This window comes from Henckelia pumila, chromosome 1 (assembly GCF_033568475.1).
Source record: "Henckelia pumila isolate YLH828 chromosome 1, ASM3356847v2, whole genome shotgun sequence".
In the NCBI taxonomy this organism is placed as follows: domain Eukaryota; kingdom Viridiplantae; phylum Streptophyta; class Magnoliopsida; order Lamiales; family Gesneriaceae; genus Henckelia; species Henckelia pumila.
Genome location: NC_133120.1, coordinates 55,513,576 through 55,526,404, shown reverse-complemented (window position 1 = coordinate 55,526,404; position 12,829 = coordinate 55,513,576). Strand labels below are relative to the sequence as shown.

At 38.7% G+C, this 12,829-nt stretch overlaps 1 protein-coding gene across 1 annotated transcript; it reads left to right on the top strand.

Moving 5' to 3' along the window:
* The first annotated feature begins 9,040 nt into the window (after positions 1 to 9,040).
* Positions 9,041 to 10,509, top strand: LOC140862874 (uncharacterized). The gene is made up of 3 exons (XM_073265912.1): positions 9,041 to 9,380; positions 9,513 to 9,637; positions 10,264 to 10,509. The coding sequence occupies exons 1-3, from the start codon at positions 9,041 to 9,043 to the stop codon at positions 10,507 to 10,509; spliced, it is 711 nt and encodes a 236-aa protein (XP_073122013.1).
* Positions 10,510 to 12,829: the final 2,320 nt, after the last annotated feature.

Here is a 12,829-nt window from a genome sequence, read left to right as displayed (position 1 = left end):
CAAGTAATACCAAGAGTTGTGGATTATGACCAGGATTAGACGTGAGGAGGTGCGACCCTATGCCGGTATTACCTGGGAGCCTTTGTTCTTCAGTAAGGGGCGGTGGGGAGGCTACTCAGTCTAGGGATTTTTGGTAATAGTCACAATGGGGTATGACCTTGGTGTGGTTAGATACAGGTTTTGGTATTAATAGATTAGTTATCATTTGAATTTTTGTCAAAGGTACTTGTGTTGGATTTTTGCTGCCAGAATCAGTCTTGGAAGGATTTTCTTGACAAGTGATAGTTCTGAGCAGATAGGATTTTGGAACTTCAGGATTTGGGATATTACTAGACGAGTAGATCTAGTAGGTAGATGGATTCTTACCAGTGATTACGCGAAGTATCGTCTGATGTCTTCATAGATGGAGCGTAGGAGTTTTCATTGTGATGGAAAATGATCGAAGAAATTTTTTTGGGTTTAGTGTGCTTTGGTGTTCGTTGTGAGTGGACAAGGCAGTTTTCAGTAGTTCTGGAAGGACGCGGGACTTGTGCCAATAGACTACTCTTAGCTATTACCTGACTTGTCAGAGATAAGTGTGTTGAATCCGACGCGATTCTAGTAATTCCAAGTGTTTGAGATTATGTAATGATGACAACGAGATCAAGGAACAGAGCGAGCCATATGAGTTCAGTAATCAAGGATTGTCTTATTTGATTGTTACTGTCAGGTCAAGTGTGAACCACAGTAGATCGACGTGGTCGATAAGTTGAGTCCAATCAGTGTTTGTTAGGATGTAGTAAATTGAGAAGTACTTGGGATAGTACTACGAGAAGATGTGATTAAGAGGTTGGTCCTTGGTAACGTTTCAAAGAAATAAGCAATTCGGATATATTTAGAATCTCTAGGAATGCTAGAGACGGATCTTTTTGGGTTGTTGCTGATCTGGGACGATTGTAATTTGACTTGTGTGGTCAAACTTGGGTGATAACTTGGTTATCAATAATAAGAATAGGCATGGGGAATTGGTAGTTTTCCAGGATAGTACCTTCTTGTTAAGAAGAGGCGGATTTGATCCAATCAATTTCTTAGCATTAGCAATGGTATTCTCAGGTTGTTGAGATGGGACCAAGAAATTTCTACATGACATTAGTAGACAACAGTTTTCGAAGACTGTTAATGGAAAACTTTGTTGAGATGTTCCAGCAATGACGTCCGAGTATGCCGTTGAATTGAGATCCGACAAGTATTGGGAATTAAAATTGGGGCATTAGCAAGTAAACATCAGTTGTCTGGTCGTGAGATGAGACAACATCTGAGACTTGGTTTTAGGGTGATTGTTGTCACTGATCACCCAGTAAGTTTATGATGTGCTGTGTCATTGAAATATTATAATGGATTAAGGGCAATTGTCATGATCCAGTATGAAGGACAATGCATTATGTCTAAAGATGGGTCACATCATTACAGACTGACTGTTGAGGTTATTGCGTTCCAGCAAGAGACAATAGACGGATATGGGATGTATCGTACAAGTTGCTTCAGGCATGTTAGCTTTTGGAAGTATTCCTATAAAAGTTTGAGTTGACTGGTGAATTGCAAAAGTACCAGAGGTGACGTGCTCGTCTTTTACAACTCGTTGTCAGGGCTGATTCATTTCAACAGGGACATGAGTTAGCAAAGCGTAGAATCTTTTGGGATCAGTTTTATTTAAAGATCAGTTGATTCGACCTTGCGAGGTTGCGAATAATGATGATGGTTTCATAAGAGACTCAGAGATGAGTTATACCAGTTGTGAATGACTGTCAGGATTCGAGATAGAAGGGGAAGCATTACCATATGCCGGTGTACTATGGAGAGTTCGTTCCAGTTGGGAATTACGGAGGGAGCTTGCCTTAGTCTCGATAAGTGCACAGTTATTGCAAGGGATATAGCTTCCAGGAGGATGTCAAAAAATAGTTGAATCCTATGGGAATTGTTTGGTACTAGGTTGTTTCCAAAGGGATTTGACTAGTCCACCAATGGAGAACCATAGGTGAGTCGCCTGTGAATCAAGACGACGTAGCTCGTCAGAGATGCGATTTTTACCATTGCAGCGTAGGTTTATCTAGATGGCTTCTTGGATCAATGGGTAAGTTTGACCTTACGATTATAGTTGTCAAGTGATGATAGTTTTCTTTAGGACGCAGTGTTAAGTTATACTGAGAAACGTGAACTTTGATTGGTACTAGACATGGTGAATTGAGTTCCCATTGTTGTTCTTGAAGCTTGTTTGTGCTTTAGAGAATTATGGGAATGTTGCCCCAGTCTGGAAATCGTTGTTAACAGTTACGTTGAAGTATAGCTTAGTGTCAGTAGGATTCTCTTGTAGAGAGATAAATGATTTGCTGTATCAGAAGAGTGTTGGGATGAGTATTTCTTGACTATGGATATTCTGCACCGAGAGTTTTGAGAACCACTAGATGGATAGATCTAGTTAGTGATTCGGCGAATTTCACGAGCCAGATAAGATTATAGTTTGGGTTAGTCTGTATAATATTCACTTGGGATAGTGAATTTTACCAAGCAAGTGTCTATGTTCGATTTGACCAGTAAGATCGTGGTTAGTTTCAATTGGTGCGAGATCAGTGCCCAGTGCTTACTTGTAAATTTTTCTCTGATTCGATCAGAGATAGACATTATTGATTTCAGTATGGAAATCAAGTACTGGGGATAGGTACGTGTTTCGGGATTAAGTTGATGTATTGGGGTCATCAATATTGACTTATCTTGACAACATGAATTTAGTTGACTGTAAAGTGTCGAGCTATGATGTGGAACCAATGTCATTGTGTTAAATATCTCTAGTTGCGAGATATGATTGAACGAGTGTCAACTCGGTAGAAGAATATTTTAGAGATTCGAATTAAGTTCAGAAGGTGTGTCAGGATTGGGATACCTTAGTGCCAATTAAGTTTGATTTGCATCAATTACGCAGTAGATTTCAGTTTCTGCAAGGGCCAACTTTTGGGTTTGGAGATGCTGAAGCGATTAGAAGAAAACAGACTTGAGGGTTTTGACTAGAGTCTGAGTTTTCGAAAGCCATTCGACTAGAATGTTCAAGTAGGGGTTTAATAGTTCTCAGGATTTCCCTAGATTTCGAGGACGAAATCTTTTAAAGATGGGAGAATGTAATAACCCATATCCGGAAATTATGATTAAAGTGTTAATTAATCAAGTGATCATGTTTATATTAAGTAAAACATGATTAAGGGATTTCCAAATTGGTCTAAGGAGTTCAAAAATAGATCCTGAACGCTCGAAAATGATTCGGAGGGTCTCGAATCTTGAGTGGGATCGAAACTTCCGAAAAAGGATCGGATCCTCCGATCAGTGCAAGTTCGGAAGCACAGTTTGGCTTCGGAAGCAGGGCGATCGGAACGTCCGATCTACTCCAGCCAATTGTCCGAGGTGATGTCAGCATGATGACATAAGGGGTGACGACCATGATGGGACATCGGAGCTTCCGAAGGCAAGAACGGAGCTTTCAATGTGCTGGCCAGTACACATGGTGCACATGCAGAGATCAGAACCACCGATCAGGGATCGGAGCGTCCGATTAGGCCGATCGGATCTTCCGAACTGGCGATCGGAGCTTCCGATCGATGCCTATAAATAGAAGTACTGAGGCTGATTTCCAATTGCTCATTCCTCTCTTCTCTCTCGTTCTTAGCCACTTATAAATAGTTTTAGGGGCATTATAGGCGTCCTACTAAAGGGCCAGAAGTGGCAAAGCGCTACGGGGATAGTAGCAGAGCTGTGCCCAATTTTTGGGACTGTCGCCATCAGCGGGCTGACGACGAAGCAGGTATAGCTTTTGCTTCCTAAAAATATTTAGGAGTATGATATATCTTAGTTAAGGCTTTTAGATCTTAATTAATGATGCATGATTATTTTGCATTGTAGAGCTGATGATAGGCTTGGGGAACCTAGAGTGGGACTTCTAGGACTGCCTTTAGTAAGGTACATAAGTAATGACCGAGATAGCCGACATGATATATGATATATGTGTTGCATTTGTATGTGCTTTGTGTTTTACCATGTTTTACGATTTAGCATATGCATGTTTTATATACGGGACTACATCTCATGAGAGGTGAGTCGTGACAGTTTCCATACGAGGGTGATACCTCCCTATGGATTTGGGTCAGGTAAGGGGAGGCTCAGGCCCATGTTTTTTCTATCACTGGGAGACGCCGCAAAGGCGGGGTAGACGAAATAGTGATAGGGGAATATACGAGTACCCCACAGACTAGCTATCTGGCAAGGTACTGTGTATTCATTGGCACCCTGAGCAGACTGTTTTACCAGGGTTTTAAAGTCATTTATGTGCTGCATATATTTTGTATATCATTGCTTTCGTATTTAGCGTATTCGCTCACGTCCATTGTTTTCTATATGTTTGTACACCACATTTGATGGGGCAGGTACAGGTGCAGGTGCAGATAGAGCATCCAGAGACTCGGAGGAGTTAGTGGCTGGAGAAAGACAGCATGATTAGCTGTAGGTTTTATTGCCATTTAGATTATTCGATTGGATTGTATAATCAAATTTATTTTTAGTCTGTTGTATTCTTCCGACCAGTATTTATTTATGTTTTCCGCGCATATTTCTGATTAGTGTTAATTGCATGCTTAATTTAAAGCATTAATCTCTTATTAGTAGTAGATCCGGGTTGGGTCGCTACACGTGGCCTTGTTCAACTGTCGATAGTCAATTCACAATCTCATCGAACCATCCTTCTTTCTTACAAATAGTACCGGAGCGCTCCAACGTAAAACACTCGATCTAATGTATCCTTTGGCCAACAAGTTCTCAAGCTGTTCTTTAAGTTCTTTCAGTTCAATTGGTGTCATCCTATAAGGAGCTTACGAAATAGGTAACGTACCAGACACCAACTCAACACTTAACTCTATCTCACGGGCTGGGGGAAAACCCGGAATCTCTTTTGGATAAACATCTGTGAATTCTCTGACCACATGAATATCTTCCATCTCTGGACTAGATTTCAACACATCGACTGCATAAACTAGAAATCCTTCGGTACTCTTCTGCAGTAAACGTGTCATAGATAAAACAAAAATCAAAGGGATCTTAGCTCTAGAACCCGTACCATAAAATTTCCAGTCATTAGCCATTTCCGATCTAAACCTGACAACTTTCTGAAAACAATCCATTGTTGTCCTGTACTTGGTCAGTGCATCAATGCCAATAATGCAATCAATATCAAATAAACCAAGTATTATACAGTCAAGTTCTATCACATTCCCTTCAAACTGTAGCTCAAACCCTCTAACCAAATTCACAGATATAATCCCTCTACCCAAAGGCGAAGAAATAGCAACTACAGGCGGCAAAGGCTCAGAAGGAAAAAGAATTCAACACAACAAATTTCTCAGCTATAAATGTATGAGATGCACCTATATCTATCAATATATAAGCAGGATAACCATAAATAAAACAGTTACCTGCTATCACATCGTCTGGTGCAGCCTAAGCCTGATCTTCGGTGAGTGCATAAACCCTCGTTTGTTGACAAGGAGGTTGGCCAACAATCTGGATTCCTCCTTGTCTGTTCTGATCTGGCCTGTTCTGAAGCTGAAATGAATTCACTGTAGAGGCTTGCCTGTCACGGTAAGGTGCAGGCCTCAATGAACTTCCACTTTGTGGCATCTCAGAACCACGCTTAGGACACACCTTAACAAAGTATCCCACATGATGACACAAATTAAAACTACCTGAAACTCCTCTGCACTGATCACTGAAATGTCTTCCTTAAAAATTGTCATAAAACAAACCTGAGAATCCCGAACTTTGAACTGAACCAGACTGTCTCGGCCCACTAGAACTCCATGAGCTACTACCCTGCCTTTTAAACTGTTTTCCTTTTGGTCGGAACTTATCACTTCTGCCACCACTGCTACCACCTCCTTAAAATTGGTTTTGTTGTTGAAGCTGTGGCTGTCTCGGTGGCTGAGGCACAAACTGAGTTTCTCTCTATCTTATCAAACCAGCCTCTGCTCCCTTAGCTCTGTTAAGGGCCCCGGCAAAATTATTTGGTCTTCCAGTATTAACCAAGGTAAAAATCTTGGGGTTAAGGCCATTAATAAACTGATCGGCCTTGGCTTCCTCATTAATAGATACATGAGGTGCAAACCTCAACAAACTCGAGAACCAAGCAACATAGTCCTCGATATTCAAGTTACCTTGCCTCAGATTAATCAGCTCTCCTGTCCTTTTTTTACGATGTAGGAAAGAAACGCTGATAAAACTCAGTCTTAAATACAGTCTAGCTAATAACAGTACCTTGACTCTCCAAGGTTTTCTTAGTCATAATCCACCAACGTTTAGCCACATCAAGAAGTTGATGCACAATCAATCTGATCCTGCGATCATCAGAGTAATCCAGAGACTCGAATAACAGCTCAATATCTTCAAGCCAAATCTCACATTCAATAGCATTTTCTGTCCCTTTCAAATTCGGTGGCTTAAAAGATTGAAATCTTTTCAGTAACACCTCAATCGGTGTAGGAGCAACATCCATAGGCTCAATGGCAGCACTGCCTTGCTCAGTCTGAGGGACTTCATCTGTCAAAGGCCTATTTCTTGTTCTACGAGGAGGCATTTCTGATATATAGGAGATCAACACATATAAAATCAAGATATCATAATCATCATCTCAATATTGATCATTCTCTGCCCATCAAACTCAAGAGTGCTCAAATTCTTATCAAGAATCTCTCTCATTCGCTTTTCAAATATTACGTGTTTTACAAGTAATTCAAAAAAAATCACATAGGCATATAATCTTAAAGAAGTAAAGCATGCTCGCATGGAATTCATTTAATCAATCAATGAAATCAATCTCAAGCAAAAATAAAATCATGCGTACTCAATCTACCCCGTTCACAAACTTCTAACTCGATCCAAGACACTTATCACTCTGATACCACCTAATGTGGGACCCCGGGTTTGAACCACAATACGACAAGCAACCAATAAGGAATTTTTTTTTAAAAGATGGAGCAGCGCAGCCGCGCGCCCCGCTAGGCACGTCTGCGCTAGATCTGCACAGGAGGAGTTCAGTGGCGCTCCTCAAGTGGCGCAGCTGCGCTCGGGCTTCGCAAAGGAAGCGCAGCTGCGCTGGGGCTTCGAACCTCTACCTCTTCTCTTTTATTTTCAAATTTAAACATCAAAACCCGGAATAGCACACTTCTCAATAAATGGTAAAATCCTACAATCAAAAGGAGTTCAAACGCCATAAAACGAGATAAAAAATACAAATGTTCGACAATACAAATGTTCGACATTTTCAAAACACGTTCGATACAACTTGACTGCTAAACCCTAAGCTCCACTTCTGCTCTCAATCCCATAGCCCTCAAGGTCCTCTATATCTCGACCCTGAACCACCTGTCGCAATGCACACACACAAGATAAAGTAACAGCCGAAAAACCGGTGAGAATAAACTCATTATGAATGACATGAGCATATAAGCATTTAAGCATTTCAATAACAATAATCTAAATTCATAAAGAATCTCAAATGGATAATGCTCAAATGAAATACATTCTCAAGAATATGTGGGCTATCAAATCTTGGACTCAATCTGAATCTCGGCTATAGGGATCCCAAGGGAAAAGAAACACAACACTATCACCTACTCTTCAAATCGAGGTGGGTGATGGGCTTCTCAACCCCGGACTTTGGCGCAACTATATAGAGTATTCTGGTCATAGAAGCTGCTCTGCATCCCATACCACTCAAATATAGACCCAAACATTCGCTACAACAAAGGCAAATCTGCAATCAAATATGAATAAAATATGTCTCAATATGAATGAGATGATGCAACTTAATATGTATATCAAAATCTCTGCTCCATATAATCATCTCAATCTCAGATACCATATCATTCGATTCATATAAATAGCATGAACATAAATATCGATAATCATCGAGCAATAATCAATGAACATAAACTCATGCTATTATATCAAATCTCATTAATCGAATCACATAACCAAATAACACATAATCAAATAATGTGGTTTTAAGGGCTCGAGAAATCTCATAACCGTCTCGAGGATTCAATCCCATTTCTTTTCATTGTCGGAACATACCTTCAAATCTAAATCTGAAAAGGCTCAAATCCCTGAAATTAATTAACTCAATCAAACTCATAACAAATCCGTTCGATCAAACTCGGCATTCCAAAACAATACTCGAACCAACCTTGACCAAAATTCTCAACAACTCAAACTCTTGCAAACTTGAATCGATAAACTCCAATCAAAATCTGAAATGGATAATATAAATGCACAAAATCATTTCTCAAATTTCTCGGCTCAACAAAAATCCAATAAACTCTTTCAAAATCAATCCGGCAGCATAACGGCTAAAAAAATCGGATATCCCCAAAATATCAACATCAACAATACATCAATAAAAACTCCAATCATCACAACTAATCCACCACAATTTTTGAAAATCCTTCCCCAATAAATCTGGAAATTTTCGAAATAATAACCAAAAATTATAAACATGCTCAAACGATGGTATTTTCTCAAACCATCATAGATACACCATCTCTATCAACTCAAGAACATATCTATAAACTCAAATATCAAATCCAACATAATCAAAAATGTGAAACTTGGTAGAGTTTTACCAAACTTACATATAATGTAGCCCTCAAAGCTGGGATTCCAATTATGTAGTTATCTTTAAAATCTACCAGGTAGATGATGTCGGATCGGAGCTACAAGGATTGAAAATGGCGTGAAGCTTCTTCTCCCATTTTTCTCGGCTGAATGGAGGAAAATGAAGAATACAAGGCTTAAAATCTCATTTTTTTTATTGGCCAAGACTTAGTCAAAGTATACTCTTGCAATTTAGTCCCTGGTCAAACTTAAAAAGTGTTTGCAAGGAAAAGGTATGTATTAACTTTGCAAAAAGCCGGGACATTTTTCAAGGGAGTGTGCTCAATCAAAAGAACCAGTCAAAGGCCGAGTCTTTGCAATGACACGCGACCAAGTGGACCCAAACTCCGCCATAGTCACAGGTATGGTTAATGTTTCCAGTATTCCTGCTCATATTTTAATTGATACTGGAGCCACACATTCCTTCATATCTTTTGATTTTGTGAATAAATTGGGAGTGAAACCGAATAAGTCAGTTTCGGGGTTTAATGTATCCTTGCCTTCGGGAGAAGAATTGAGTAGTAACTTGATTATCAGAGAATGCAGTATACAGATGCAGGGTCATGAGTTACATGTTGATCTTATTGTCCTGGATATGGTTGACTTCGACGTGATAATTGGGATAGATTGGTTGTTTCGACACGAGGCTACCATAGACTGTAAACGGAGGACTGTTTCCTTGAAAATTAAGAATGGCGAACCGTTTCTGTTTTATGCCTCACCGAGGAAGAACTCGTCCCTTATTATTTCCGCAAATAAAGCCTAGAAATTGTTAAACAAAGGGTGTACAGGTTTTATAGCAAATGTTAATTGTGATCAAGTATTGCCCCGACCGAAACTTGAAGAAGTTGAGGTAATGAGAGATTTCCCGGAAGTATTCCCTGAGGATATTGCAGGATTATCTCCAGATAGGGAGGTAGAATTTGGGATTGAGTTGATGTCCGGAACCCAACCAGTTTCCAAAGCACCGTATAGGTTAGCACCAACTAAAATGAAATAATTGAAGGAGCAGTTACAAGAGCTACTCGATAAAGGATTCATCAGACCAAGTGTATCACCTTGGGGTGCACCGGTGTTATTTGTCAAAAAGAAAGATGGGTCAATGAGGTTATGCATTGATTACAGAGAATTGAACCGTGTAACGGTGAAGAACAAATATCCATTGCCGAGAATTGATGATTTGTTTGATCAGTTGCAAGGGGCAGTGGTGTTCTCTAAGATTGATTTGAGATCGGGCTACCACCAATTGAAGGTTAAAGAGGGAGATGTTCCAAAAACGGCTTTTAGAACTTGTTATGGCCATTACGAGTTCTTAATAATGCCGTTTGGAGTTACCAATGCACCGGCAATATTCATGGATCTTATGAACAGAGTGTTCTAGCCTTTTTTTTGGATCAGTGTGTCATAGTATTCATAGATGACATCCTGATCTACTCTCGTAGTTTAGATGAACATCGTCATCATCTAACTACGGTTTTGCAGATTTTGAAAGAGAAACAATTATTTGCTAAGTTCAGTAAGTGTGAATTTTGGCTTGAACAGATTGCATTTTTGGGACACTTAGTTTCAGCGAAGGGAATAGAGGTTGATCCGTCAAAAATAGAAGCAATTAAAAATTGGGTTACTACAAAGAATGCTACAGAGATACGGAGTTTCTTGGGATTAGCGGGCTACTATAGGAGATTCATTTACGATTTCTCCAAGATAGCGCTGCCACTAACGTCATTTACTCGCAAAAGTGCGAAGTTGAATGGTTTGATCAGTGTGAGAAAAGCTTTCTGGAGTTGAAGGAAAAGTTGATGACAACACCAGTGCTAGCCATACCAGAAGGCTCAGGTCGATTCGTAATTTATACATATGCTTCCAAGTGTGGATTAGGGGTTGTTTTGATGCAAGATGGAAAGGTAATAGCATATTCTTCACGACAGCTGAAGATTCATGAAAAGAATTACCCTACCCATGACCTTGAATTGGCAGCAGTTGTCTTTGCATTGAAACTGTGGAGACATTATTTGTATGGTGAGAAGTGCCAGATTTTTACCGATCATAAGAGCTTGAAATACTTCTTCACTCAGAAGGAGTTAAACATGAGACAGAGAAGATGGTTTAGCATTTTTGATTTAAAAAGCTTTGGTAGCACGACTGAAGAGTCCAAGAGGCGAAGACATTGCATGACACAATAGTTCAAAAGCTCTGATGTATTTAAAGAGAAAATATTTACCTATGTTTATTTATGTTATGTTGTTACAATATTTTATGTACGATGTTTAAAAGTAATGGTTTAATTATTTTCATTGTCAGTCTTTTAAAAATGAGTTTTGAGGATTTCAAATGTTTCGTCTTTTAAATGTTCATTTCAGTTTGATATTTGTTATGGAAGTTCTTCGATTATTTTAAATGTGTTTGATGTAATAGTTTGTTTATAGTAACTCACATTTCCCCACCCTATTTAAATTTTGGTAGTAAGTTTCGACGTGCCATATTTTAAATGGTCTTGATTGTAGGGTTGCATCCGTGTTCCTTAGACTTCGTGAACACTGAGTCACGAGTTTTATTGTTAAAGATTTAGATTTTAAATTCTTTTGAAATTGGTGTGATGCATCCCCTGCATTGTTTAAAGCTATGCAAAAATTTTCCCACGTTTGTTTTCCGCAACTATTTTATTAAATTTTATTTAAAAAAATACTGGACGTTACAGTTGAGATAATGGGGTGGGGAACCGGGTAGATAGATAGGATAACGATCATTTAATATGTATCGTGTGTTGACAACTTAAAAATACAGTCAGAATACATCCTGACTCGGGCTGATAAAAACACTAAACCCCAACTCGAACATTAAAAATATATCAATATTATACTCGAAATGCTCGTAAAAATTAGACTGCGATCGGACCGTCCGATCACACCATTGAAGCGTCCGATCATCATCGGACCATCCGTTCTTGCTTCTGATCTCTCCTGTCCAACCACGTGTCCAAGACAATGTTTGGAGCGTATGATCATCACCAACGAAGCCTCTGATGTCACCTCTAAGACATCACTGCTTACGCCATCATGATGACATCACCCTAGATACATGTTCTGTCCAGATCGGAGCGTCTGATCCTGCCGACAGAGCATCTGTTCCATGCCAATCGGACCGTCCGTTCGATGCCAACGGAGCATCCGTTCATTCCGATCACTTGGAACCCTAACGGCCATTTACGAGTGTTCTGAATCCATTTCCAAACTCCTTAGACTCATCTGGAGATCCTTTAATCATGTTTTACTTAATCTAAACATGATCACATGATTAATTACCACTTAATCATTAATTTTGGATACAGGTTACTACATTTTTGCTAGTAAAAAATTTCATGTACTTTCATGGCTAAGTTTCAATTCTTGGTTGAGGAAGACGATACCTTGAAGTTTTATTTTTCTTGTGAGATTTTGATACGTTTCATTGTTTGATTTTGGTTTGAATATCAATAAGTACTGTTCGAATTGATTTATTATGCTTGTGTGTTTGATCATTAGTTTGATCACCTAGTAATTTTTCATACAATCTAAAGCTAAATTAGATATCAAATTTGTAATTGTTTGATCCCTCTAATTTGTGAAGCAACTGCGATTGATAATTTCTGCTTTTGAATTTATTAATTCATAGGAACATCACTTGACTAAATTAAATACAACTTCTTGTGTTTGTGTTGTTTAGATTCATCAATCTCACTAGTTTTAATGTTACCTTGGATTTAAACCTTGATCGCTTGTATTTTGGTTGATTAATTGGTAAGAGTTAATTTAGAACGCTTGTTTCTATTTAACTAAAAATTAAGTTGACATAGAAATTGATATTTCAATCATGAATATTCAAATATGAATCAATTATTTTCAGAGAATCGATGATCTAGTAATAAACTTCAAGGGTATAGTCGACCGATACCAAGACTTGTTTAATTGATTGTTATTAAATTTTAATTTTAATCTTGCATGTTATTTAATGTGAATGTTAGAGTTGATATTTCTTTATTTTCGTTTTTTAGAAGTTAAATTGAACAAACAAACCCCCCCCCCCCCTTGTTTACTTTTGATATTTTTAATTTTTAGCACAATAAATTCCA